The 27,189-nt window shown below is 37.2% G+C and overlaps 1 protein-coding gene across 8 annotated transcripts in view; it reads left to right on the top strand.

The window, feature by feature from the left end:
- The window catches only part of TFDP2 (transcription factor Dp-2), a 183,555-nt gene that overhangs the window by 88,310 nt on the left and 68,056 nt on the right, over window positions 1-27,189 (top strand). Inside the window, exons 3-4 of one of the 8 annotated variants that reach the window (XM_058730088.1) lie at window positions 23,127-23,207; window positions 23,703-23,783. The exons of 3 other annotated variants lie outside the window; for them this stretch is intronic. In XM_058730088.1, coding sequence (XP_058586071.1) covers window positions 23,127-23,207; window positions 23,703-23,783 — 162 coding nt within the window. Of the gene's footprint in view, window positions 1-23,126; window positions 23,212-23,608; window positions 23,632-23,702; window positions 23,784-27,189 lie in introns of those variants that run through there. 4 more of the 8 variants (XM_058730085.1, XM_058730084.1, XM_058730087.1 and 1 more) reach the window with 4 other exon arrangements.

Raw genomic sequence — 27,189 nt, 5'->3', positions numbered from 1 at the left:
CTGCGCGAAGAGTATTTCAGTGTTGAATTAATGAAAATAGGCATCATTGTCTTGTTCCTAATCATAAGGAGAAAGCAACAATTTTTTTTACCGTTTAATGTGATTTTTAGCTATAGGTTTTCAGTAGTTCCCTTTTTAGCACATTGAAGAGATTCATGTCTATTCCTTGACTACTAAAAGTTGTTATCACAAATGGTTATTGAATTTTGTCAAGTACCGTCTCTGTATTTATCAAGATGATAGTGTAGTTTTTCTTTTTTATTCTTTTGATACACAGTGAATTACACAGATTGATTTTCTTTTTAAAAAATTTTTCTGATATTAAATCAACATTGGATTCCTGATGTAAACTCCAGTTAGGCATGATATATTTTCTCTTTATATATTCTGGTCTCTATTTACTTATGTTTTTGGGTTTTTTTCCATTTGATTTTACTTTTTGCCCGAAGTACCATTTGACCTTAATTACTACCTTGTTTTATCTCAGCACTTTCAAGGGATTAACACCCTGAAAGAGGAAGCCAATTTACTTACTACAAAAAGTCTGCTGTGTGTTGAAGTGCTATTTGCCAGAAGTTGTGCTAAGCTCTTTTTTTTTTTTTTTTTTTTTTTTACATAATCTCTGCACCCAATGTGGGTCTCAAACCCACAACTCCCAGATCAAGAGTGGCATGCTCTACAGACTGAGCCAGCCAGGCGCCCTTGTGCTAAGCTCTTTATGTTCGATATTTCATATAATCCTCACAACTTCCTTACAAGGATAGTACTATTATTATATCCATTTTAGAGATGAGAAAACTGAAACTCAGAGCCACTAACTTATTTCCTAAGTGGTAGAGACAGTTCAAATCATATCTTTCAGGGGTGCCTGGGTGGCTCAGTCAGTTGAGCGTCCAACTCTTGGTTTCAGCTCAAATCGTGATCCCCGGATCATGGGATTGAGCCCCTCATCTGGCTCCGTGCTGAGCATGGAGCCTGCTTGGGATTCTCTCTCTCCCCTACTCATGCTGTCCTTCTCTCTGTCTCTCTCTCTTTTTCTCTCTCTCTCTCTCTCAAATAAAATAAACAAATCACATGTTTCAGATTGGTGGGCAGACTTTTTAAACACATTGCTCTGTGTTCATGTCTTTCTCAAGAAATCTTTGACTATGAACACAGAACATTATTGATGAGAGCAAAGGGAATTCAAAGTAATCTCAGTCTACCTCACTATATTAATTGGTTTTAATATTATTTGTATGCTAACTTGTTTTTTAGTTTATTTTGAGAGTGTCTCTGATAATTGGCATACTAGCTCACCAATTTCTAAGTTTTATCATGTGTACTTTATTGTGGAGGAACTTGAATATATATATATATATATATATATATATATATATATATATATATTAATGTTTATTTAGAGAGAGAGAGAGAGCACGAGCAGGGGAGGGGAAGAGAGAGAGAAGAGAGAGAATCCCAAGCAGGCTCCATGCTCAGCATGGAGCCCAACGTGGGGCTCGAACCCACAAACTATGAGATCATGACCTACACTGAAATCAAGAGTCAGACGCTTAACCAACTGAACCACCCAGATGCCCTGGAGTTTGAATATTTCTAATTGGTTGCTATAATGCTTCTGTTTAAACCTTACATCTATTGGCAGTTTCTAGCTGTTGTTAATCTGGGCTAGAGCTTCCTTGAGAGAAAATAATACTTTTCTTTTTTTTCTATGCTCTATTCTGTATGCTCAATAATATCAATAAACATTTCTATATATGTGAAATCGTAGTATGTGTGAGAGTTAAAGGAAGCAAGAGTAGATCAGAAGCTATCTCTTCTACCTATCTGTTGTTCCCAGGTTGCATATGTGCCAGATTAGTGTAGGACCTTTTAACCTCAAAAATTCAACTGTGGGAAGCTGGGCTTAGCAGACAATCAGCTAGTCAGATGCTTAACCAAAGTACCCAACTTAATCTCCTCTGTTATCCCATGGTCAAATAGGTGAAAATATAGAGAAGCAGAGTTATAAATAGAATGAACAACTAGAAGTACAAATTAGAACATATCAGGCATTAGGAGGATTTTCTGTCAGTAGAAGACAGATTTCTGTGCCAGTAGCAAGGACAGACAGGAAAAAGGTAGATTTTTCTACCCATCTCTGTTGCATACCTACAACTTAAGGAAGTAGGGTCTTTGCCAACCAGAAACTTGGCAACTACCCACTGTGTGTTGCAACTGTTATCTGCAGCATCCAGGGTTCTTTCTCCCCTCCCATCTCTCTTATCATTACCTCTCTACTTCCCTTGGTGACCGCAGTTCTGTAAAGGCAGAAGTGAACTCGTTTGGGCACATTTTTCAGATGTAAAGGGAATAGTAGTAGGAAGGGACAGAGAGGAGAAAATCCATGGGGTTGGTATGCATTTTTTCAGGCCCTACTTCAAATAAACACAAATGAAGTGTTTCTTTTGGAAAATTTCAAGTATGTGTAATAGTAAAGAGGATAGTTTATGAACTCTCTTGTACCAGCCACCAGCTTAAACAGCTCTTACTTAGTTAGGCCCTGCCTTTTTTTAAAAAAAGTTTATTTATTTATTTTGAGAGAGGGAGGGGCAAAGAGGGAGAGGGAGAGAGAGGATGCCAAGCAGGCTCCGCACTGTCTGTGCAGAGTTGGATGCGGGGCTTGGTGCGGGGCTCGATCCCATGAACCTGTGAGATCATGACCTGAGCCAAAATTAAAAGTTGGGTGCTTAACCCAAGTACCCCAACCCCTGCTTTTTTTTTTTTTAACTTTTTTTTTTAACGTTTATTCATTTTTTAGAGACAGAGACTGAGTGCAAGTAGGGGAGGGGCAGAGAGAGAGGGAAACACAGAATCTGAAGCAGGCTCCAGGCGCTGAGCTGTCAGCACAGAGCCCCATGATGGGCTCAAACTCATGAACCATGAGATCATGACCTGAGCCGAAGTCGGTTGCTCAACCGGCTGAGCCACCCAGGCGCCCCTCCAAGCTCTGCTTTTGATTAGGGAAGAACTATGTCCTGTTTCAAAGTATCCGGGATTAAACTGCTAATTGTATACACCGCATAACCAGGCAACAGGGTCAGGAGAGCCTTCCTTAGTTCATCAGAGCAAATGGTAAGTCAAGGGATCCTTAACCTAGGATCCACATATTGACTTCAAGGCATGACAGACTAAACTGGTAAACAAAATTCTTTGTGCTGGAGAGAAAATATATGATTCTGATGGATCCTCAAAGAATCCTTAATTTCCAAAATAGATGAGAGCCACAATAGTATATGACTGCCTATCACCAGATAGTTGACTGAGTTGTATGAATCAATCTTTTCTCCAGATAAAGAACTGAGAGTTAAAAGTCAAATAATACTGAAGTGGATAGTAAAGGGGAGAAACTAACTAGAATTTATCTACCTTTTTTCTTAGCAAACACCAAACCTGGATAGTTTGCCCAACCTTCAAATAATCGATTTTTTTTTTTAAAGCCATCATGGGCTTATTAAGAAACTGCAAAATAAATAAATCTTATACTTGACACACAGAGCAAAATTGTACTTGGAAAAAACAAGATATTAGGTGGTATTTGTTTTCTTCTCAAAGTTATTTAATGAATCTGAAATGGAATGTTAAAGACAACAGATTGACATAGAAGGGAACCAGTCAAGATATCAGCAAAGATTATAGTAATAATAACTAAATATTTATTGAGTATAACATACTGTATTAAAACTGCTCATGAATTAGTTAATTAAATCTAATTAAATGAGTATTCTCAAGAAAATTTAAATAAATAGTTTAAATTACTTCCCCAAGATCCTACAACTAGTAAGAGGGAGGTCTCATATTTGATTCCATATAGACTGACTCCAGGGCTCTTGAGCTAGAGGAAATAAGGATGATGACAAAGGTTCTTGAATCATTCTTGGTATTTTTCTGTGTTTTAAAATTTCTTCAAGACTCAACAAAACTCATAAAAATACTGAAATTCAGTATACTTTTAAAATTCACAATGAAGGGGTCAAAAGATAGTGTGAAAATCAAGTCAGTGATGTGGAAGAGAAGTTGGAGGATGTCTTCTCAAATGCAGCAGTAGAAAAGGATCAAAAAGTTGAAAATGACAAAGGGGAGCCTGGGTGGCTTGGTTGAGCATTCAACTTTGGTTCAGGTATTGATCTTACGGCTTGTGAGTTCAAGCCCCTCATCAGGCTCTCTGCTGGCAGCTCAGAGCCTGCTTCAGATCCTCTGTCTCCCTCTCTGCTCCTCCCCTACTCATGCTCTCTCTCCCTCTCTCTCAAAAATAAATAAACATTAAAAAAAAAGATGAAAATGACAGGTACAAAGAATAAAGACTCAATGTGTAGATGAATAGTATTCCTGAATAAAAGAATAATAAATAGAAGAGAAGCAATAATCAAAGGTGAAATAGACGACAACATCCTTGAACTTAAAAAAGCCCAAGTTTATAATTTGAAGGATTTCACTGATATATTAATATGAGATATATCAGGTTGAAAATTTTGAGGATTAAAAGATATGCTGTAAGCATCCAGGCAAAAGGTGAAAAGGAGACTGCTACAAAAGCTCTAAATAAAACTAATCAAAGAGTTTCTGTTCACTATGAAATAGCAAAAGACAATGGAACAATATTTATGGTGTTATTAGGAAAAGGAAAATGTCTACACATTTGCCTATTAGCAAAGGGCAGAAAATAAAGGAGATAATATTAAAGAGGTGCAAGAATAATAGAGTGATAGAATGTAAGACCACCTTATCATCAATGAGAATAAAAATGAATGCATTAACATATACATTTAGAAGACAGAGACTCAAGTTGGGTCAAAAAAACAATATCCAAGATTTACATGACCTGATTCTGATGCTTACTATAAAGCTACAGTAATCAAGACAGTGTAGTATAAGTGAAAGAAAGATACTTAGATCAATGAAGCAGAATATAGAGCCCAGAAATATAGTTGACTGATCTTTGACAAAGGAGGAAGGGCAATTCAGTGGAGAAAGGAGAGTCTTTTCAGTAAATGAGGCAGGAGCAATTGAAGTTTACATGCAAAAAAATGAACCTATAAATAGATCTTACACCTTTCACAAAAATTAACTGGACATGATTAATAGACTTAAATGTAAAACCTAAAAAGATAAAGCTTCTAGAAGAAAAGTAGAAAATCTAGGTGACTTTGGGTTTGGCAACACCTTTTTAGATACAACAGCAAAACATATCTGATGAAGGACTTTACAAAGTCAGCCAGTTGCAAAGTTAGGGAGCAGTGCACAAAAGGCTACCCTTACTTCTGACATTAGTTGCAAGTTCAAGGGTCTTGTAAATTACCTTCAGGTTTGGTAGGTTCAGAAGGACTCACAGAATTCATTGAAAGATATTTTACTCATGGTTATGGCGTATTACAGCTAAAGGATGCAAATTAAAATCATTCAAGTGAATGGGGCACCTGGGTGGCTTAGTTTGTTGAGTGTCCAACTCTTGATTTTGGTTCAGGTCATGATCGCAGGATCATGAGATTGAGTCCTGTGTCAGGTGCCATGCTCAGCTTGGAGATTCTCTCTCTCTCCTTCTGCCCCTCTCCTCTCTCTCTCTTCTCTCTCTCTCTCTCTCTCTCTCTCTCTCTCTCTCTCTCTCTCTCTCCCTCCCTCCCTCCCTCCCTCCCTCCCTCCCTCCCTCCCAGAGACTGGAAAAAATAACCAGTCAAGTGAAAAGGCACATAGGCCAAAGTCCAGAAAAGTACCAATGTGGAGCCTCCAGTTGTCTTCTTCCCATAGAGATATGGACAGATATGGACTTTGCCAATATTGATGCTTGACAGCTTTGCACAGAGTATTGCCAACCAGAAAAACTCACATGAGCTTTGGTGTCTGGAGTCTTTTTTGGGGTTCAATCACCTAAACCTGACTAGCAGTTCATGTGACTCATTTGTCTCCAGTCCCTCAGCAGGTTAGTTGATGTGACTCAAACACCCCCAGTCTAAGTCTCATTGTTGATATGACTCAAAGCCTCCACCCTTTATCATATTTTTAAACACTTTTATCAGGCAAGACGTTTTAATTAAGAGTTTAGAGATTACCTCCCAGGAACTAAGGACAAAAGCCAGACTTCTCTTTGGGTAAGAAATTCTTGACTACCTAAATAGGTATCCAAAATATGAAAAGAATAATAACAAGAATTGTATTCAACAACAATAAGAAAACAAACAACTGAATTGAAAAGTGGGGAGACACCTCACCAAAGGATGTATACAGAAGAATATGAAAAGATACTCAGTGTCATTTGTCAATAAGGAATTGCAAGTTAAAACAACAGTGAAATAGCACTATACTCCTTTTAGAATGGCTAAAATCCAACAAGATGACAATGCCAAATTGTTGATAAGTATGTGGAGCAAAAGGGACTCTCATTTATTGTTACAGAAAATGCAAAATGGTGCAGGCACTTTGGAAGTTGGTAGTTGCTTTCAAGCTAAACAGTCTTCGAGAAGTCCTGTCTTCCATTATCCTTTAGGTGTTTACTTATGTGATTAATTTCCCATATATAACCAATTTCCCATCTCTGCCACTGCCCTAAATGAAAACCTTCCTCACATTAATTCAACTCTGAAACTGAGTACATTAGAAACAGAGAATAACCCTTCTCCTCAAGCATTCATAGAGTATTTACAGACAGTTGTCATACTAGAAAACAAAAATATCAATGTAGCTTATTGAGCAGAAGTGTGATAGACCATTGTATCTGGCCACAATGCAATAAACTTGAAATTAATGAATGAGGCCCACTTGTCACTTTCTCCAAAAAGCTATTAAATCAAAGCGGAAACCTAAACTGCAACAACTATTAAAAATAAGAGGAAATTATAATTTTATTTATACATACCTATACACATATATATGGGATGCAGCCAAAGCTGTTTATGTGCTTTTATTATTTTAAAATGGAATAAAGGGAGGGGTGCCTCGGTAGCCCAGTTGGTTGAGCATGTAACTCTTTGATTTTAGCTCAGGTCATGATCCCAGGGTCATGAAATCCACCCCCATGTAGGGCTCCATGTTGAACGTGGAGCCTGCTTAAGATTCTCTCTCTCCCTCTCTCTCTCCCCCGCTGTCCCTCTCCCCCACTCATGCTTTCTCTCTCTCTCTCTCTCTTCAAAATAAAATTTAAAAAATTTTAGATGGAATGAGGGGCACCTGGCTGGCTCAGTTGGAAGAGCATGCAACTCTTGATCTCAGGGTGGCAAATTCAAGCCTCCCATTGGTGTAGGGATTACTAGAAAAATAAACTTAAAAAAAAATAATAAAATGGAATGAAACAATGAATTCACCTCCCAAAGTTAAACAAAGGTTAGCAAGAGGAGGAATATATAAATGTAAAGACAAAATTGAGCAAAATCAGAAGATAGAAAAGTGGTAAAACAAAATCCAGGTAAATTGGCCTGGTAATAAACAAACTCTAGGAAGTCATTTAGCGTAATGTTAGAATATTAGAGGAATCTTTATATAGAATTTTTTAAAAATTATCAAATTACCATATAGCAATTATGTTAAAAATTTGAAAATACTGATGAAAGAAATTATTTGGGGGAAATATAAATGATCAAAATTGAATATGTTAACATTAAAGTTTGTTTATTTTGAAAGGAAGGGTGAGGGGCAGAGAGAGAGGGGGAGAGAGAATCCCAAGCAGGCTCTGAACTGTCAGCCTGGAGCCTGACACAGGACTCAAAGCCACAAACTGGTGTCATGACCTGAGCTGAAGCTAAGAGTCAGACATTTAGCTGACTGAGCCATTTACATACCTCTAATCTATTTTTTTAAAGTCTGTTTGGGGAGCCTGGATGGTCAGTTAAGTGTCCGACTCCTGATTTCCGCCCAGGTCATGATCTCATAGTTCATTAGTTTGAGCCCTACATTGGACTCTGCACTGACAGCAACAGAGCCTGCTTGAGATTCTCTCTCTCTCTCTGCCCCTCCCCCCACTCATTCTCTCTCTCTCTCTCTCTCTCTCTCTCAAAATAAATAAATAGACTTTTTAAAAAGTCTGTTTTATTATTATTTTTCAGTAAACTCTACACCATCAACATGGGGCTTGAACCTGAGATCAAGAGTCACATGCTGTATTGACTCAGCCAGCCAGGTGCCCCCAAAATTGATTATTTTAAAAAGTAGAAAAATTGAATTCTAATATGTTGGAAGAAATAATAAATATTATTATATCCAAAACTCATTTTTTTTTAGAGAGAGAGAAAGAACATGCAAGCAGGGGAGAGAGGGAGAGAGAGAGAGAGAGAGAGAGAGAGAGAGAATCTTAAGCAGGCTGTATGCTCAGCAAGGACCCTGACACAGGGCTTGATCTCACAGACCTGGGATCACAACCTGAACCAAAATCAAGAGTTAGACGCCCAACCGACTGAGCCACCCAGGTTCCCCGCCCCCCTGCCTCAAAATCACTTTTAAAAAGACTCTTCTCACAGTGTTAATGGGTAAGCTTTTTTCCTGTTGCTGTGAATATATAATTCAGGTGATAAAACGTGCAGACTATAAAACCAAAGGCTTCCATTGCATGAAAAACTAATTTAACTCACATAATAAAATGTAACAGTACAGAAAGTAACAAACCAATCACACAACTATTAAAGCAAACAACCAAATTATTAGCAAATAAAATTGACATTATCATAAGAGAACTATGTAGCATGAACCAGATAGAATTTGTTTCAAGACAGTATGATAAGAAATTACCGATAATACAGTTATATAAGTAGATAAATGGGAGCCATATTTTTGTCTGAAATACTTTACGGGCTACAGTTTTAAAAATTGGGTCACTTTTTAAAAAATCTCGATGAAGTAGGAATTAAAAGATTAAACTATATATTTTCTAAAAGTCCATCTTTTTTTTTTTTTTTTAAGTTTATTTATTTTGAGAAAGAGCAGTGGAGGGGCAGAGAGAGAGAATCCCAAGCAGGCTCCACATCGGCAGGGCAGAGCCCAGCTCGGGGCACTAACTCACAAATTGTGAGATCATGACCTGAGCTGAAATCAAGAGTGGGACACCTAGCCAACTGAGTCACCTAAAAGTCCATCTTCAAGTTAATTAGCCAATATCATGTTAAAAACATTTCCATTAGAAAAAGAATTCCCATTTAAAATAGAAACAAGATAAGAAAGTTCACCGGCGCCATTATTATTTATTTGGTTTTCTGTTTTTGTTTTTGGTTTTTGGTTTTTTGAGAGGTTGCCTGCGCGTTCATGCACAAGTAGCGGGGAGGGACAGAGGAAGGAGGAGGGACAGAATCTTAAGCAGGCTCCACACCCAGCCTGGCGTGGGGCTTGATCTCACAACCTCAAGCTATTGACCTGGGCCACAATCAAGAGTCTGATGCTTAACCAACTCAGCCACCCAGGCACCCATATTTCAGTCATTTTCAAATGTGTCATTTGGTGGCTTTAAGTACATTTATACTGTTGATGCTTAACCATCTGAGCCACCCAGGACCCCTCTGTTGCTTTGTTTTTTTTAAGTCAGGTTTATTGAGGTAACTACATGCAGTAAAGTTTACTCGTTTCTGTTTTTTTGTATGTTGTATATAATGAGCCCTGCAACCTTGCTAAACTCACTAGTTTACTAAAATTTATTACTTTTGCTAGCTTTTTAAAATAGATTTGGAGTGTCTGTGCCAGCCAGCATTCCTTGGATAGGCACCATGTGCTCATAATGTAATATCCTTTTTTATCTATTGCTGTATCATTTGCTAACAATTTGTTAAGGATCTTTTTTATAGTGGTAAAATATACATAACATAAAATTTACTATTTCAACCGTTTTCTTTTTGAACTTTATTTATTTATTTTGAAAGAGGGAGAGAGAGAGAGCACATATGTGGGAATATGTGAGCGGGGGAGAGGCCAAGAGAGAGGGAGAGAGAGAATCCCAAGCAGGCTCAATGCTGAATAGCATCTTGATGCAGGGTTCAGTCTCACAAACTGTGACATCATGACCTGAGTTGAAATCAAGAGTCAAACGTTTAACGGACTGAGCCACCCAGGTGCCCCTATCTTCACGTTTATAATTTGGTGGCTTTAAGTACGTTCACATTGTTGTGCAACTATCACCGCTATCCATCACCATTTTTCTCATCATCCCAACAGAAACTCCATACCAATGAAATAATAATTCCTTATTCCCCCTTTTCTGGCCGCTAGTAACCATTGGGTCTCATTTTTTGTCTTTATGAATTTGATTATTCTAGGTAACTTATGTAAGTGGAGATATATATTATTTGTTCTTTGGCTTATTGTACTTAGCATAATATTTTCAAGGTTCATCTAATTATAGCATGTATCAGAATTTCCTTCCTTTTTAAGGCTTAATTAACTGGTTTTTTGCAACTGTGTTCAAGAAGGATATTGGTTTGGAATTTCTTGTAATTTATTTGTTTGGTTTTGTATCTGGTTAGTGCTGGCCTTATCAAATGAGTTGGAAAATGTTTTCTACTCTTCTGTTTTCTGGAAGAGTTTGTATAATATTAGATTAGTTTTTCCATAAATGTTTGGTAGAAATTGCCATTGAAGACCTTTGGTTCTAGAGTTTTCTTTGTGGTGAAGTTTTAAACTGGGAATTAAATTTCTGTAATAGGTATGGGGCTATTCAGGTTGTCTGTTTTTTTGGTTTTGGGGGTTTCGTTTGTTTGTTTGTTTGTTTTTTCTTTTTGAGTGAGCTCTGGTAGTTGGTATCCTTCAATGAATTTGGAAATGTGTTGTTTAATTGGGAATTTTCCAGAAATCTTTGTTATTGATTTCTAATTTAATTCTTTTGTGATCAGAGACCATCCTTTGTTTTACAGTTTTGAAGTTTGCTTCAAGATCTGTCATATGGCGTATCTCAGTTAATGTTCCAAGTGTACTGAAAAGATTGTGGATTTTGCAGATGTTGAATGGAGTGTTCTATAAATATTAATGATGCCAGCTTGATTGCTAGTGTTTCTCAGATTTTCCATATCTTTTTTTAAAATTAAAAAAAATGTTTATTTTTTGAGAGAGACAGAGTGCAAGCAGGAGAGGAGCAGAGAGAGGGAGACACAGCATCTGAAAGCAAGCTCCAGGTTCCGAGCTGCCAGCACAGAGCCAAGCATGGGGCTCGAACCCATGAACTCCAAGGTCATGACCTGAGCCAAAGCAGACACCTAACTGACTGAACTGCCTAGGTGCCCCCAGAATCTCTATATCTTTATTTTGTGTCCACTTGTTCTGTTGATTACTGAGAAAGCAATGTTGGTCTCCAGTTTTAATGGTGCCTTTTCTATTTCTTCCTTGAGTTGTCACTTTCTTACATATATTTTGAAACTCTGTTGTTGGGTACATGCACAGTCAGGATTGTTATATGTTATTTTGGGTTTTTTGTGCTGTTTTCTCATATCATTATGTAATACCCGTGTTTATCGCTGGTAACAGTGCTTGTTCTGGGAATCTATGAATTTTAATTAGGGTCTCTAGATAAGTTATATTCAATGTAATTATTGAGAAGTTGGATTTAAATCTGCCATATTGCTAACAATAAATTTCATATTAAAAAAAAATAAATAAATCTGCCATATTGCTAGTTTTTTTTTTTTCTTCCTGTACGTCCCTTCTGTTCTCTATTCCTTTCCTTTTTTTCCCCCTTTATTTATTTTGGATAAATTAGGTATTTTTATTGTGATTCCATTTTATTTCTACTTTCTACTTTGCTAATTTGTTATATCTCGTTTTAATTTTTTTTTTAGTGTTTGCACTAAGGTTTACAGAGTACATCTTTAAGTTATCACAGTCTCTTTCTTTTAAAAAATTTTTTTTAAGTTTTATTTATTTATTTTGAGAGCAAGAGAGAATAAGCAAGGGAGGGGCAGAGAGAGAGGGAGACAGAGGATCCGAAATGGGCTCTCTGCTGTCAGTGTGGAGCCCGATGCGGGGCTTGAACCCACAAATTGTGAGATCATGACCTGAGCTCAAGTCAAAAATTGGATGTTTAACCATCCAGTTAAGCCACCCAGGCGCTCCTGTCACAGTCTACTTTCAAAGAATGTTACCATACCATGTATACTTCCTTTTCTACTCTCTTATCTTTTGTGCATTGTTAGCATACATTTTGTTTTTACATTATTACAATCCTATAATACATTGTCAATGTTTTGGTTTATATTCTCAGTTATCTCTTAAAGTGATTAAAGATTAAAGAGAGGAAGAAATTTTTGTCCAGTCTAATAATGAGAAAGTTGAAATAGTTATTTTAAAGCCCTTGTCTTATGTTTCTAAAATCTGGGTCATATATAAGTCTGTTTCAATTGATTGATTGATCTCTTGCAATTGTTTTCCTCCCCCTATTGTAGGTGTGTTACAGTTTTAATACCAGACATTTCATATAAAAGAACAGTGGAGATTGAAATGAATAGTACCTATGCCTGGAAATGGGCACACTTCTTTTGTTAGGCCATTTGTTTATGGGATTGAGGCAGTCAGTCAGAAGTTGAGCTAGGTTTAGGTTCTAGTATTGCTGTGATTATGTTCAGTGTGCGTCAAGGGAAGAAAGAGGTTGAACCTTCAAGAAAAATGTTGGTCTTTAGAAAGGGAAAATAATTCTTTTTTAATTAACTAGTTAATTAATTAATTAATTCTTGAGAGAGAGAAGGTGGGGAGGTACAGAGAGAGAGGGAGACAAAATGCCAAGCAGGTTCTGCACGGTCATCACAAGAGCCCGATGCGGAGCTCGAACTCATGAACTGTGAGATCATGACCTGAGCTGAAATCAAGAGACAGATGCTTAACCAACTGAGCCACCCAGGTGCCCAAGAAATAATTCTTAATACTGCATAATGGTAGTAGAGTTTGTCTTATGGCCAGACCTATTCAAGTCATGTGTGACTCTTAAGAGAATAGGGTAGGTGTAAATTTTTATGAAACAACAAAACAATTAGCTTTTAAAATATAATTTAATGAGAGTGATCTTATTAACTCACTAGCAGTACTGTCTATGTGTATCCCTTATAGGGTAACATAATATAGTAAGGGAGCAAAATATTCTTCCTTATTTCAGAAAAGGCAAAACTTGAAACTTTGGCATCTCATAGACTACCAGTGTTTCCACAGAGGAAGGGGGAGGTGATCTGTTCCTAGTGGAGGCAGCATTACTCAGCAATACTTACTAGGAATGAGCTTTTAATGAAGCCACGTAAAAGACTAAAGTGGTGTTTCTTAGCTTCGATACACACTAAAATCATCTGATTCCTTTAGAGCCATATTTATGCCTTAGTCCTGCCCTCAGTGATTCAGATGGAGTTGCTTTGAGGTGTGACTTGGATGTAAGTTTCCTAATCGATTCTAATATGCAACCAGGCCTGGGGATCACTGCTCTAGAGGCTCACAGAAATCCGTGTGGGCTGTTGGAGACTTTGTAAGGTCTGGAATATTTGTATTAGCAGATGAAGGAAATACCAAGTGATATTTAAGTTACTATTATTGCTGTGATATACAGAAAAAGCAATTGTTTTTCTTTTCTTTTTTTTTTTTAACATTTATTTATTTTTGAGACAGAGACAGAGCATGAACAGGGGAGGGTCAGAGACAGAGGGAGACACAGAATCTGAAGCAGGCTCCAGGCTCTGAGCTGTCAGCACAGAGCCCGACACAGGCCTCGAACTCACGATCCATGAGACCATGACCTGAGCCAAAGTCAGACACTTAACTGACTGAGCCACCTAGGGACCCCCAGATTTTGGTTTCTAATACTATTCTCTAAGACTCCTTAGAAAAATAGCTAATGTAGGGGCACCTGGGTGGCTCAATCAGTTAAGTGTCCAGCTCTTGATATCAGCTCAGGTCATTATCTCAAGTCTCATGGGATCAAGCCCCGAGTTGGGCTCTGTGCTACCTGGAGCCTGCTTGAAATTCTCTCCCTCTCGCTCTGCTTCTCCCCCACTCGCACTCTCTCACTCTGTCTCTAAAATAAAATTTTAAAAAATAAAAATAAAATAGAAAACTAGCTAATGTAGGTTTGGGGCAGGAAATACACAAGATGAAGCTGGAGTGCCTTATCATACCAGAAAGTAAGGAAGTGCTACCAAAAAAAGTGGATCCTGCAGAGCGACACAGGAGCCAACTTGAAAAAGTTCCCAGTGGCCAAAACTGGAGCAATTTGAGCAGCAAAATAAATAGGGCGATGTTGGATTTTAACCTGAGGTATGAAATAAAAATACGTGAGGGGCGCCTGGGTGGCTCCATCAGTTAAGTGTCCAACTTTCACTCAGGTCATGATCTCATGGTTCATGAGTTTGAGCCCCACACTGGGCTCTCTGCTGTCAGCACAGAGCCTGCTTCAGATCCTCTGTCTCTGTCTCTGTCTCTGTCTCTGTCTCTCTCTGTTCCTCCCCCGTCCAAAAAATAAATAAACATTAAAAAAATAAAAATACATGAGTACATACTCATATAAATAGTGATTGAATAAATAAGTGAGGGAGAAGAGACAAGTCTCTATACAGAATTCCAAATAATTTACTTAGACACTGATTGAGACACTTCTCCCTCAAGGAGGTAGAGCTTAAACTCTCCAGCCCTGCCTTGAATATGGGCTGCACTTAGTGTGGTGTTTCCAAATTGTAGTTTATGGGAACAAAGGGTGGAGGTGGGAGAGTAACTTTATGGTGGAGACACCTAGAAAAATAGCCCTAGCCAGTTGATCCTCAAAGTTCACTTTCTCAGACATAAGTCATGTTGATAGCAGGTGCCCTTGATATGATGTGATGACATCTTCTTCCCTATAACTCATAACCCTAGTCTAACAATGAGAAAAAATCAGACAAACCCATATTGAGTGGCATTGTACAAAATACCTAACTTCTCAAAACTGTCAAGGCCATCAAAACCAAGGCAGATTTGAGAAACTTCACAAACCAGCAGAGGCTTAGTAAACATAACTACATATAAAACAAATAAATACATTAAATATTGGCATTATAAGAAAAAAACAGAGTAGCAGTGTGAAAAATTCACAAAAGAAATGTAAATGGATGATAAAAATATAAACATGTATTCAACTGGACCAGTAATCAAAATGAAAATTTATTTTATTTTTAATTTTTTTTTTTACATTTATTTATTTTTGAGAGACAGAGACAGCATGAGCAGGGGAGGGGCAGAGAGAGGAAGAGACACAGAATCAGAAGCAGGCTCCAGTCTCCAAGCTGTCAGCACAGAGCCCGATGCGGGGCTCGAACCCACGAACTGTGAGATCATGACCTGAGCCAAAGTCTGAGGCTTTAACCAACTGAGCTACCCAGGCGCCCCAAAATGCAAATTTAAATTAAAAAGCCAATGTTTGCCAGTCAGTTCAGCAAAGATTTTGCTGTTTTGTTGTTGTTAATACCCACCTTGAGGTAGTAGAGGATGGTCTAGGGACTCAGAGTGATACAACCTCTCTGGAGGATAATTTGCTCAGTGCCTATCAAAAATCTTCAAAATAGGCAAAGTCTGGCTCAGATTTTCTCTTCTGTGGATTTATCCTGATTAAAGAAGATCTGTGGGAAGATTTTGGCAAAGAATATTTACCACAGCATTGCTGATGAGAATGAAAAATTAGAAGCAGTTAGATAATTAGTTGAGCATTGTGACACTGTTGTATGACGGTATTCTATAGATGTTACAAACTAAATAATTTATTGTATTAAAAAATTTAAACCAGCATGGATATAGCATGATCACTCCCCCTGCTTTTTTTAGAAAAAGAAAAATACGTAGCATAGGAAAAGATATATGTATGTAAAACATTAATTATAATTATTTCTGGGTATTTTAATTACATATTTTATGTTTTTCTGCAATGTGCATGTGCAATATTTTGAACATCATGTAAAAAGTTATTTCAAAAAAATCTTTTTTCCTCTGTGAAATTAACAAAAGTTTCTTTAAAATTTTGACCTTGTTGGCAAAAGTGTGGGAAATTGGTATCTTCATATCATATCCACTTCTTTTTTTTTTTTTAATGTTTATTTATTTTTGAGAGAGAGACAGAGCACAAGCAGGGGAGGGGCAGAGAGAGAGAGAGAGGGAGACACAGAATCCAAAGCAGGCTCCAGGCTCTAAGATGTGAGCACAGAGCCCGACATGGGACTTGAAGTCACGAACTACAATATCATGACCTGAGCCAAAATTGGATGTTTAATTGACTGAGCCACCCAGGCACCTCTTCTTATCCACTTCTTAGTCTACTTGTATTTATTCTCATCTTCTTATCTATTTCTTATTCTTCATATCTACTTCTGTTAGGAGTGTCAGTCAGTATAAGTCCTCCGAGAAGCAAATTGGTAATACACATCAAACTCCTAAAAACAGTTGATATGCTTTCACCTAGTAAAAACCCTTCTGGGAGTTTGTCATTAGAAAAAAATTAAAGATTTGAGGGGCACCTGGGTGACTCAGCCAGTTGAGCGTCTGACTCTTAATCTTGGCTCAGGTTGTGATCTCACGGTCATGGGATCGAGCCCCATGTCAGGCTCCATGCTGGGTGTGGAGTCTGCTGAAGATTCTCTCCCTCTATTCTTCTGCCTCTCTCCCTTGCTCACACACACAGTCTCTCTGTCTCTCTCTCTCTGTGTCTCTCTCTCAAATAAAAATAAAATAATACAAAAAAAATAAAAAATAAGAGATTTGAGTGTAAAAGTGTTTACTACATAATTATGTATAATGGCAAAATATAGAGACTGTGTAAATATCCACTTATAGGGAAATAAAATATGACACATCTGCACAGTGGAATATTGTACATTCATGATGTGTTTAGAGAATATTTGTTGAGGTCTGATAATCCTTGTGTTCCTTTTTAGACTTCTCAGAATGGCATCCATAATCCTGATTCATTCCCCATGTTCTTTGCTGTAGCCTCAGACAAGAAAATAAGAAATAGTTTCCTTCTACTATTTTGTGCAAAAGATAAAAATTAGCCAGTTACTTTTCCCCTAGAGCCAATCCCTCATGTGGATTTTATTTGGCTTCTTCAGTTTATTTGGTTTACTTTTAAGATTATAGGTGTTATGTGAGCCTTTTCACGGTTCTGTGCTGCCTGAAATGCTCCTCTCCCTGCTTTTACCATGTTGACACCTCCTCATCCTCCAGGTTGCAGCTTAAATATCACCTCCTTCAGAGAGACCTTCCTAGAACACTTTGTCTAAAGAACACACGTGGAATATCACTTCCCAGCTCTCTGATACCACTAGTTTCTTTCCTAGTAATGGATGTAGTTGGCATTTTTATATCTGCTTGCTTGTGTATAGTGTTTCCTCCATTAAACTGTAACTTCCTGAGGCTAAGGATTATATTTTTTCCTTCTCCAGTGTATTTTTAGATCCCCTGCTTAAGGCTGGCGTAACAGTTAGCGAACAGTTAGTAAATATGCATAGATTGAATGAACTGACTTAATTTTACATCTCATCAAGAATTTATCACGTAATTTGGGGCACCTGGGTGGCTCAGTTCATTCAGCGTCTAACTTAATTTAGGCTCAGGTCATGATCATGTTTGAACCTCGCATCAGCCTCTGCACTGACAGTGTAGAACCTGCTTAGGATTCCCTCTCTCCCTCTCTCTTTCTCTCTCTCTCTCTGTCTCTCTCTCTGCCCCTCCCCAGCTCACTCTCTCTCTTTCTCTCTCAAAATAAATAAATAAACTAAAAAAAAAAAACAGAATCGTCATGTAATTTGTTATTATAATGTAGATTGTACCAAAATTATTTTTATAACACATTGATCTTAGCTGTCCTGGTCTTGATATTTTAATGTATTTAATGTTGAATATAGAGGTAGGAGGTTGGGTTAGACTCAAGAAGTAAAAGATGCTCTTATAATAGAGGTGGAACTACTAATGGATGCAGAGGAGTGGGTGGACTGAAGAAGTAAAGCAGAGGAGAAAAGACATTTTCACAAGACTGTTGTATGTGTTTTTTTAAAAAGTAGACTTTATTTTATCAGCAAAGTTTTAGGTTCATAGTAAAATTAAGGGGAAGGTGCAGATTTCCCATATGCCCTCTGCTCCTGTTCCTACATTTTTTTTTTTAATTTTTAAAAAATACTTATTTATTTTGAGAGAGTGTGCACACAAGTCGGGGGGGGGGGGTGGCAGAGAGAGAGGGAGAGAGAGAATCCCAAGCAGCCTCCGTGCTGACAGTGTGGAGCCAAAGCCCAACACAGAGCTCAGTCTCACAAACTGTGAAATCATGACTTAAGCCAAAATCAAGAGTCACTTGACCAACTGAGCCACCCAGCGCTCCTTGTTGTTTTTTTTTTAATGTTTTTATTAGAGTAAAATAGACATAATATAAAACTTATCCTCTTAGCCATTTTTAAAGATTCCATTCAGTGGTACCGAATGCATTCATAGTGTTGTGCCACCATCATACCATCCGTTTCCATAATTTTTCATCTTGCAAAACTGAACTCTTTACCCATTAAATAGTAACTCTCCATTCTCCCCTCCCTAAGCCCCTGACAGTCACAATTCTGCTTTATGTTTCTATGATTTTGACAACGCTAAGTAGTCATGTAAGTAGAATCCTACAATATGTCTCTATGTGACATAGTGTACTGTCCTTAAGGTTCATCTGTGTTGTAGCATGTCTCAGAATTTTCTTCCTTTTTTTTTTAATGTTTATTTAATTTTGGGACAAAGAGCACAAGTGGGGAGGGGCAGAGAGAGAGGGGGTCAGAGAATCCCAAAGTGGGCTCCATGCTGATAGCAGAGAGCCCAATGGGCTCGAACTCGTGAAGTGCAAGATCATGACCTGAGCTGAAGTAGGATGGATACTTAACAGACTGAGCCACCCAGGCACCCCGAATTTTCTTCCTTTTTAAGGCTGAGTAATATTCTATTGTATGTATTTACTACATTATGCTTATCATTCGTGCATCAGTGGACACATGGGGTTCTTCTGTGTTTTAGCCATTATGAATAATGCTGCTAAGAACATGGAAGTACAAATGTCTCTATTAGGCCCTGCTTTCAATTCTTTTGACTATATACTGGGAGGTGGAGTTGACCCAGTGGAATCATATGGTAATCCTGTTTTTAATTTCTTGAGGTGTCAACATTCTGATTTCCATAGTAGCTGTACATTTTACATTGCATCAACAGTGCTCAAAGAATCCAATTTCCACACATCCTCATCAACACTTATTTTCTGTTGTTTTGATAGTAGCCATCCTAATGCTTATGAGGTGATACCTCATTATAATTTTAATTTGCATTTCCCTAAAGATTAGAGATACTGAAATCTTTTCATGTGCATATTGGCTATTTGTATATTTTCTTTGGAAAAATGGTTATTTAAGTCCTTTGTCCATTTTTGAATCAGGTTGTTTGGTTTTTTGTTGTGGTTAAGTTTTAGGTAGAAGATAAGGTTTGATACCTTCTAAGATAGAAGATAATGGGCCAAATCAAGGAAAATTTAGATTACTGTCTTAAGTAGTTTGCTGTTATTGTCTAGACCAGAGATGTTTAATAGAACTTTCCATGATGATGGAAATGTTCTGTATCTGCAAGCCGTTAGCCACATGTGGCTGTTGAGGACCCAACATGTGTATAGTGCAACTGACAAATTGAGTTTTGCATTTTATTTAACTTTAATCAATTTAAATTTAAATAGCCACATGTGGCTTAAGGCTACCACTATTTTTGATAGAGTAATCAGGAGGTCATCAGTTGTATTTCTTATTTCTTTTCATTTTTAAACCAGGAAAATGATGTGTGGTTTAGGAAAAACACTGGAAACAATGTGGGCATTTGAATGGTGAGGAAGAGACAAGAATAGAAAATCACTTTCTATTTTGGATGAATATGCCTTTAATGAGAATGGGGAACATAGGAGGATGAGCTGATTGGGGAAGGTAGACATGGCGTTCACTACTGCAGAAATTGACTTGAGAGTGTGGGACATAGAGACAGAGATGTCCAGTAGGCAGTTATAAATAAGAGTTTAGAGCAGAGCAGAATAGGAAAGCCTAGAGGTAGAAGTATAAATTTTCATTGTCATCTACAGAATGGTGATAAAGACAGAGAAATAGCTAATACCCTTTAAAGAGGGGATGTAAATCTTAAAGAAACAAGCATCAAGAATAGGTCCTTGAAAAAATCTGTATTTAAAAGGTGGGAAGAGGAAGAGGACCAAGTGAAGGTGAAGTTACTTTACCGCAAGGTGTTTTTAAGCAACTATCATTTATCTCTGCAAGAGGTAGCAGGAACCCTTTGCATTAGATGTAGTTCTCATCAGGAAGATTAGACATTTTATTTCAAAAGGTGATTGAGTATAAGAAATTAGCATAGGTGATTTCCATTCCCTCACAGTATGGATCTGATAGGTAGTTATTTTAGCAGGAATAGGCAAATAAAAACTATTATTGTGCTATCATAGTGTCATTTCTGCTTATAGAATCAGAAAGGGATCTGTAAAATGTGGTTGATATTTCGTCAAGTTACCAATAAGCATAGCAAACTCTAGTCTGAATAAATTAGCTTATAAACGTGAGGGAAGGAATCCCTAGCCCCATTTGGTGTTTTCTAGATATTTAGTAGTTATAAATAATACAATGCTTAAGTGGATTTTCTAAGTAAGATTAAGGAAAAATTGTTTGAGACGACCCACACAAGATGCATTTTCTTATGTTGGTAGGAAGACTCCTTATTCCCCCCCAGTGTGTGATACAGTCATAAGGGAACACAGAAGCTACTAATCGTGCTGCCTGCCTAAAGGCTTGGGAGTAGATCAAAGGGCAGTGTAAGTGAAGTTCTGGGGACTGGATAAAGAAGGGGCACTGGCAATGAAGGCATATAGGGAGAAGAAACATGGAGGAATAGGAATAGGCTTAAGGTCACATCTGTGGAGTAGATATGGGGGTTCTAGGGAGCAGATCAGTTTGTTGCCTAGCTCAGTGCCTGATATATAATAGGTACTTAATAAGTACTTCTTGAAGGAAAGAATGAGTGATGGTTAGGGAAAAGAAAAATCGCTTCTGCAGGAGCCATTCCTGACGAAATCCTGCTTTGGCTCCACCTTATCTCACCCATGACTTGACCTCTGTCATCGCATGTCTTCCTGACCTTGGGGTGCTGTTAGATTTATTGTTAGAACACATGCTAAGTATGTGAATATTCCAGGTAGTTTATATTTGAACTTTCATATTTGAACTTTTATATTTGAATATTCGTCCATCTCTAGAGGTGGGACAGAGGGAGGGAGGAATACTCTATTTGGAAGTATGATGAGCGTATCTGAGTGCTGAGAAGTTTAATTTCCTTTTGTTTTAAGACTATACCAGAATAGGTGTGACGGTATGTAGCCCTTGAATATCCTGGCCTTGAGTGACATGTACAGGACTTCTGGCTGATTTGACAGGGTAGAGGTGTACACTTATTTTCTGTGTCTCACTGGTTTACAGTAAGACAATCAAGAATGATGAGAAGGAGAGTTTAAAGTTATTTCCACACACACAAAACTGATGGGATGCTATGTAATTTCCAAGATTCTTTTTTTATTCAGACCGCTCTAAAATCTGGTAATCCACAAAAAGTTAGTGTATAGAATTTTTTGAATGATTCTTTTACTCAAATACAGTGACCTCACATTTGATAGCAAAAACAGGTTTTATTTTATTATTATTTTTATTTATTTATCTTTTAAACTTTTTGAGAGAGAGAGAGAGAGAGAGACAGAGTGCAAGTGGGGGAGAGGCAGAGAGAGAGAGAGGGCGACACAGAATCTGAAGCAGGGTCCCGGCACTGAGCTGTCAGCTCAGAGCCTAACGCAGGGCTCCAACCCACGGACCACGAGATCATGACCTGAGCCGAAGTCTGACGCTTAACCAACTGAGCCACCCAGGTGCCCCGCAAAAACAGATTTTAGACTCTGAAAAGGTACAGGGCCATATAGGTAGTGTTTTCAGTTTTAAGCTATTATGTAATTGCAACCCAAGTTAATTAATACCCTCGTGCATGTAAGTGTAATAATACATGGTGCATAGTCTGCAGAGATGGACTAAGGAAAAGCTCTTTTTGATCTATTTCATTTACTGTATATCTGTTTGAAGGTCTAATAGGCAGTGTTTCAGACACTAAGGATGTAACACTGAAGAAAGCACAGAATCCTTGCCCTTCCTGAAGCTGTTGTCAAGACATACTTTCAGAGGGGACTATTTCAGATTAGATGGGAACTAATCAAAGAAGCAGAGAGCTATCTTAGTCTATCTAGGAGAGTTGTACATTCAGGGAACTGAAATATAAACTAATAAGCTCACTGAAGATAAGGATTTTTGTTTGGCTTTTGTCTGTTGTGTTCACTGCTATATCCTCAGAGCCCCAAGTAGTACTTGGCTCATAATAGGCATTAAGTAAATATATGTCATTGTTCAAAGTGTTTATTGATTTCAATTTGTATAATCATACACATGTACTTTAGTAAATGATTTTTACATCTAGCTAACTGAAAATTTTATCTCAGTTACTTTATTTCTATGTTTGTTACCTACTTTTAGTTTCCCCTTGTGCCCACATGTCAGGATGCAGAAAAAGCTTATTAATATTAATAGTCATATGGTGATCTTATATTGCAAAGGGTAGATTTAGAAAGGAACTTCAGAGGTCATCTTTTGTTTAGCTTCCTGACTAGGAAAAACAGAGTTAAGATGATTAGGTATATATTTTTAATTAATCATTTTTAAAACTAGGACAACATAATTGGGTTCTCTTGAGAAAATGGACAAAGGTACTTAACCCTAGATATAAAGATACTAACCTGAAAAATTTGGAACTTCTAACTGTGTGGGAAAGTGAAAAAAAATGGAGCACAACTAAGCTGCTCTTTGTTGATATCAGAAATGGGCCTGTCATTCATTTTGGCATTGAAACATAGCCTCCTATCTCAGGGGGCAGGACCAGGACTTTTTTTTTTTTTTTTTTTTCCCCCTCCCAGAGGAACTAGACAGTTATTACAGGTTGAAAAGCCCCAGCCAGTTTTTCAAGAGTCTCTCCTCCCCAGCCCCCTTACCCCCTCCCCACCCCCACCCCACCCCCCCCCCCACCTATGGTGGTTTTGCTCTGCTTTCAAGATGCATTAAGGTCTCCTGCTTTGTGACTGCTTTGGAGCCAGCAAATACCCTGACATGCACAGTTCGAATTATGCAGATTTCGTGAGTAAGTTTAATCTTATTTTTTAGCTAGTTAAAGTTCAAATGATATTTTAAAATATGTTAGCTTGAAGTTAGCCATTTTATCGTTTTACCACTTTTATTTTAAGCATATTTTTAAAACAACCTTTAATTAATGAGAAAGTAAGATTCTGCACATAAAAAAGCCCCTTTGTGTCTTTAGACTTACACTTCCAGTTTCTTTTGAATGATCTTTGTTGCATTAGACAGTTCTCATATGTCTTTTGAAAGTCAGTTACCTAAACAGTTTTCTTGAGCATCTTTTTAGTTTTATTGAGTATTTTAAATTGAGCTTTTCTGCGCTCGATTGCTTATGTCTGACACAGTCTCAAGTTTCCACTGAATGGTAACAAAGACTGTAGAGTGTTGTTGGTACTGCAGTGAGAGGCATGCTTCTTTAGACCAGGTAAGAGAGATCATTTTGTTTCTTAGTGCTGGGTGAGTTTTTACCGCGTTTATTTTATATTCTTCCAACAGCAGCAATATTAAGTTGATAAACAGCCAGGAGCACGCTGAATTCAAGACGTCCTTGCTTGTTGCAGACAGGAAAACTACAGGGTATGGGGGTTGGGTTGGGTGGGGGGGGGAGGGGTAGATTAAGCTTAGTTTATCACTCAGTTACTTATATAAATCAATTAAAATGTGAAAATAATTTTGGAGCTCACTTTTCCTCGTTCAAGAACTAAGAAAGCATTTGAGGAAATGAATAATTCTGAAGGTACTTTATAGTTATTACTTGTGACTGCAATTCAAATGATAGTTTTTACTTTCATTTCTTTCCAGTAGTTAATAAAATAAGCTTTGACCTTAACTCTACATTTTTTTATGTATGAAAACTTACATTGTCAACAGCAAAATATGCTTCCTCGGGATCTTTGAAATAAACCTGACACTTAAAAAAAAAAATTTCAGCTTTTATAGCTGTTTCATTCCTTTCTTTCCTAGTACTTTTTTCTTAAAAGTATTTGTGCTTTGAAAATGTCAGCTGTATTCTAATGAAGCTCAGGCATTGTTTGCTCATAAAGGGGCCGGTGCATTCCACTGCTTTATGGTTTATTATGAGGCACAGTGTGAGAGTGTGGGTGGCACCATTTGGTGTCTGCCTCTTGGGGTAGTGACTGCCATTATGTTAGCGTTAGATTGGCAAAGAAAATATAGCATGCAAGATCCCATATGAAGAAAATCTTAACCCTAAACAATACTGAGTGAGCCCGGAATGTGTGACAACTTGATTGAGTTGATCACTTCAAGTATCCTCTCGAAAGTCTGCATTTCAGTTACAATTAATATTCTACCAGTCACATCTCTTATTTTTTGATGTATATAACATACTCATTCTTTGAATTTTAATAAGGAAGTGAATGTTTCTGGATAAATGATGACATTTTAAGTAGATACAGTAAAATTTTAAATAATACATTTACTTAAAGAGTTTTAAGGAACTTAGTGTGGGTGGGAAGGGGGAGTGGAAGAGGAGGTCAGGCAGAGAGCCTTTCTTTCAGTTAGGAAAGCCCTTATGAAGAAAAAAGCAACAGATGTTTCTTCTGTTACAATTGAGGTTGTTTTATTCAAAATTCACAGTAGCTGGAATGGGGAGGGGAGATCATAAATCTGACTTAATCAGGGGATAAATAGAACTTAGTCATTTAAAATTTATTCTTTTATACTTGGAATTTGAGAATCAGTAGAGTAACATATTCTGAGTAGCATACCTTTTGGAGAGGCTTTTTTTAATCTTAAAAAATTAATGTGTAATTAATGGAAATATGAGAAAGTTAACTTTAGTGCACTTAAGTTATGGAAAAAATTCATCATTAAATGCTAAAGAATATTTGGAAAAAAACTTAGTATTATAAAATATATAAGGAATACTTAGGTTGCAAAAGTTTGTAATTGCACAATAGGTACTGAGGCTCAAAATGAAATTTCATTATGAAACATTGTTTACATACAGTGAGAGAGACTTTTATCTTCAGTGAGAAGCATGAGACTTATTCCAAAAAAGATCTTTGAATAAGAAATGTGGGAGAAACATTTTAAGTTTAATTAAAATCAGCCTCTAAAAAGAAAGATAGTAACCTTAGATTGGTTGCTAATGGACAGAGAAGAATGTTTATTTGCTTAAAAAAAAAAAAGCAGCAAAGGAAGAGCTTGGAAGCAATATGCATGTAATGAAAGCAGTCAAAATAAAAAAAAAAAGTTTTTGAATTTGTGGAATTCATAATGAGTAAAAACCTTTCCCTTTGCAAGTAACAAAGAGAAGTTCCCTGCTATTGTGTAGTGTGCATTTATACACATTACAACTTGATGCATTTCTTAAAGTTAGCTCTTGAAAAACCAGGCCTGAGCACCAGATCTTTCACAAATTAGGCACTTAGTAAAACTTTGCCATGCCCTACACTGTAAAATTACAGTGTAAGAATAGATAATAGCCAAAAAATTCTGTGAACCACAGTTCAGAATTTGCGTAAGGAGCAAATATTGAGTGGTTTTCTGAATGTTTAATTGGTATAAAGAGAAGACAGGAAAAGATATCAACATTCAAGGAGATTATTAAAAATTTCCCTTGCTCTTAGCTGGGATCTGTTGGTGTCCCTGAAGGTTTTCTTTGTTTCAAATGATGACAGAATGTAGAGATTTTGAAGCTTTTCACATCATTGTTTTAATTAAGATTATAATTATATCAATTCTCAAATTGATCTTCATATATTTTGCTTTTGTAAGGAATAGCAGTAGGTAGCAGTTGAGGCGTGTTTTTCTCTGTAGGGTAAATAAAATAACTTATGGAGTTTAAAATGGATTTACAAACTATACAGGTATGACTAAAGTAAGAACTTTTACAATTGTGACCAAAGTAATAGGTAAGTTTGATGAAATAGCCCTAAAAAAATATTGACGGCCCCACATGTGATACAGTTATCAAAATTTGTAGATTGTAGTTATCAAAAATGTGCATCACTTGTGCTTATAAGTGTAGGCATGGCAGTAGATTACTTAGCAGCATTAGCAACAACAACACAAATCTCTGAGACTGTTAACCCTTCAAATTAAGAGCAATACACTGAAAGCAGACTTCTAGAGTGAGTTAGCTGTGGTTCTTGCCTTGTATATTTGAACTCTTTAGGACAAACCTGAGGCCTGGGGGATTCTGAGCCTTACCTATTGCATTGTTTTCCAAGTTGGAATACCCAGAGAGTGACTGGTGTAGACATTCTTTCTGCCTTACATATATGTGTGCAATTAGAAACAACAGCAACCTGGAAATCTCCTTTTTTCTGAGGTGGAGGGCAGAGGGAAGATTTGCCTGATCCCTGCATTTTTCGAAAAAGAAAATCTTTTACATCGCTGTTTAGGAGCAGATAAAATAGTATGGATATTGTGCTTCAAGTATATTACGAGTTAACTCTTGTGGATGGATCCAGGAACCTATCCTGTAATGGTAGCATTGCTTCTTTCTACCAAGTTTCAAGCAAGTAGTTTGCAAATAAACTTTTGGATCTTGACTCTGAAGCTAAAGACCATCAGTAGGGGCCTTTGTTTTGGATATTTTGCTCACTTATGGTGCAAAGTTTGTCACTCTTTTGGCAGTTTGTCTGGCAGAAAAATGAAGAGACTGCTAACCGAGCGCTTACTGTGTGTCAAGTAGACCCAGGGAACTTATTTATAAAAATTTGCAAAATCTTTTTTTTTTTAATGTTTTAATGAATAAGATTTTGATTAAAGGATTATTGTTGATATTGATGTCTGACTTTAAGATGTTTTTGCTCTTCAAAATACGATTTAGATGTAGCTTCGATAATAGCTCTCAAATGGAACGTATCGGTAAAGTAATATTGATCATTGCAATTTTCAGTATTGTATTATGGAATACATTGCTGCCCTTTTTAATTTGCTAGGGAACAGAACTGCTTTGAAAAACTCTAATTCGTGGGTGGTCTTTGGTCTTTTTGAGTTTGTCCTAAAG

Source organism: Neofelis nebulosa, chromosome 5 (assembly GCF_028018385.1).
Source record: "Neofelis nebulosa isolate mNeoNeb1 chromosome 5, mNeoNeb1.pri, whole genome shotgun sequence".
In the NCBI taxonomy this organism is placed as follows: Eukaryota; Metazoa; Chordata; class Mammalia; order Carnivora; family Felidae; genus Neofelis; species Neofelis nebulosa.
Note: the sequence above shows the minus strand (reverse complement) of the source record. Positions and strands in the feature narration are given on the sequence as shown.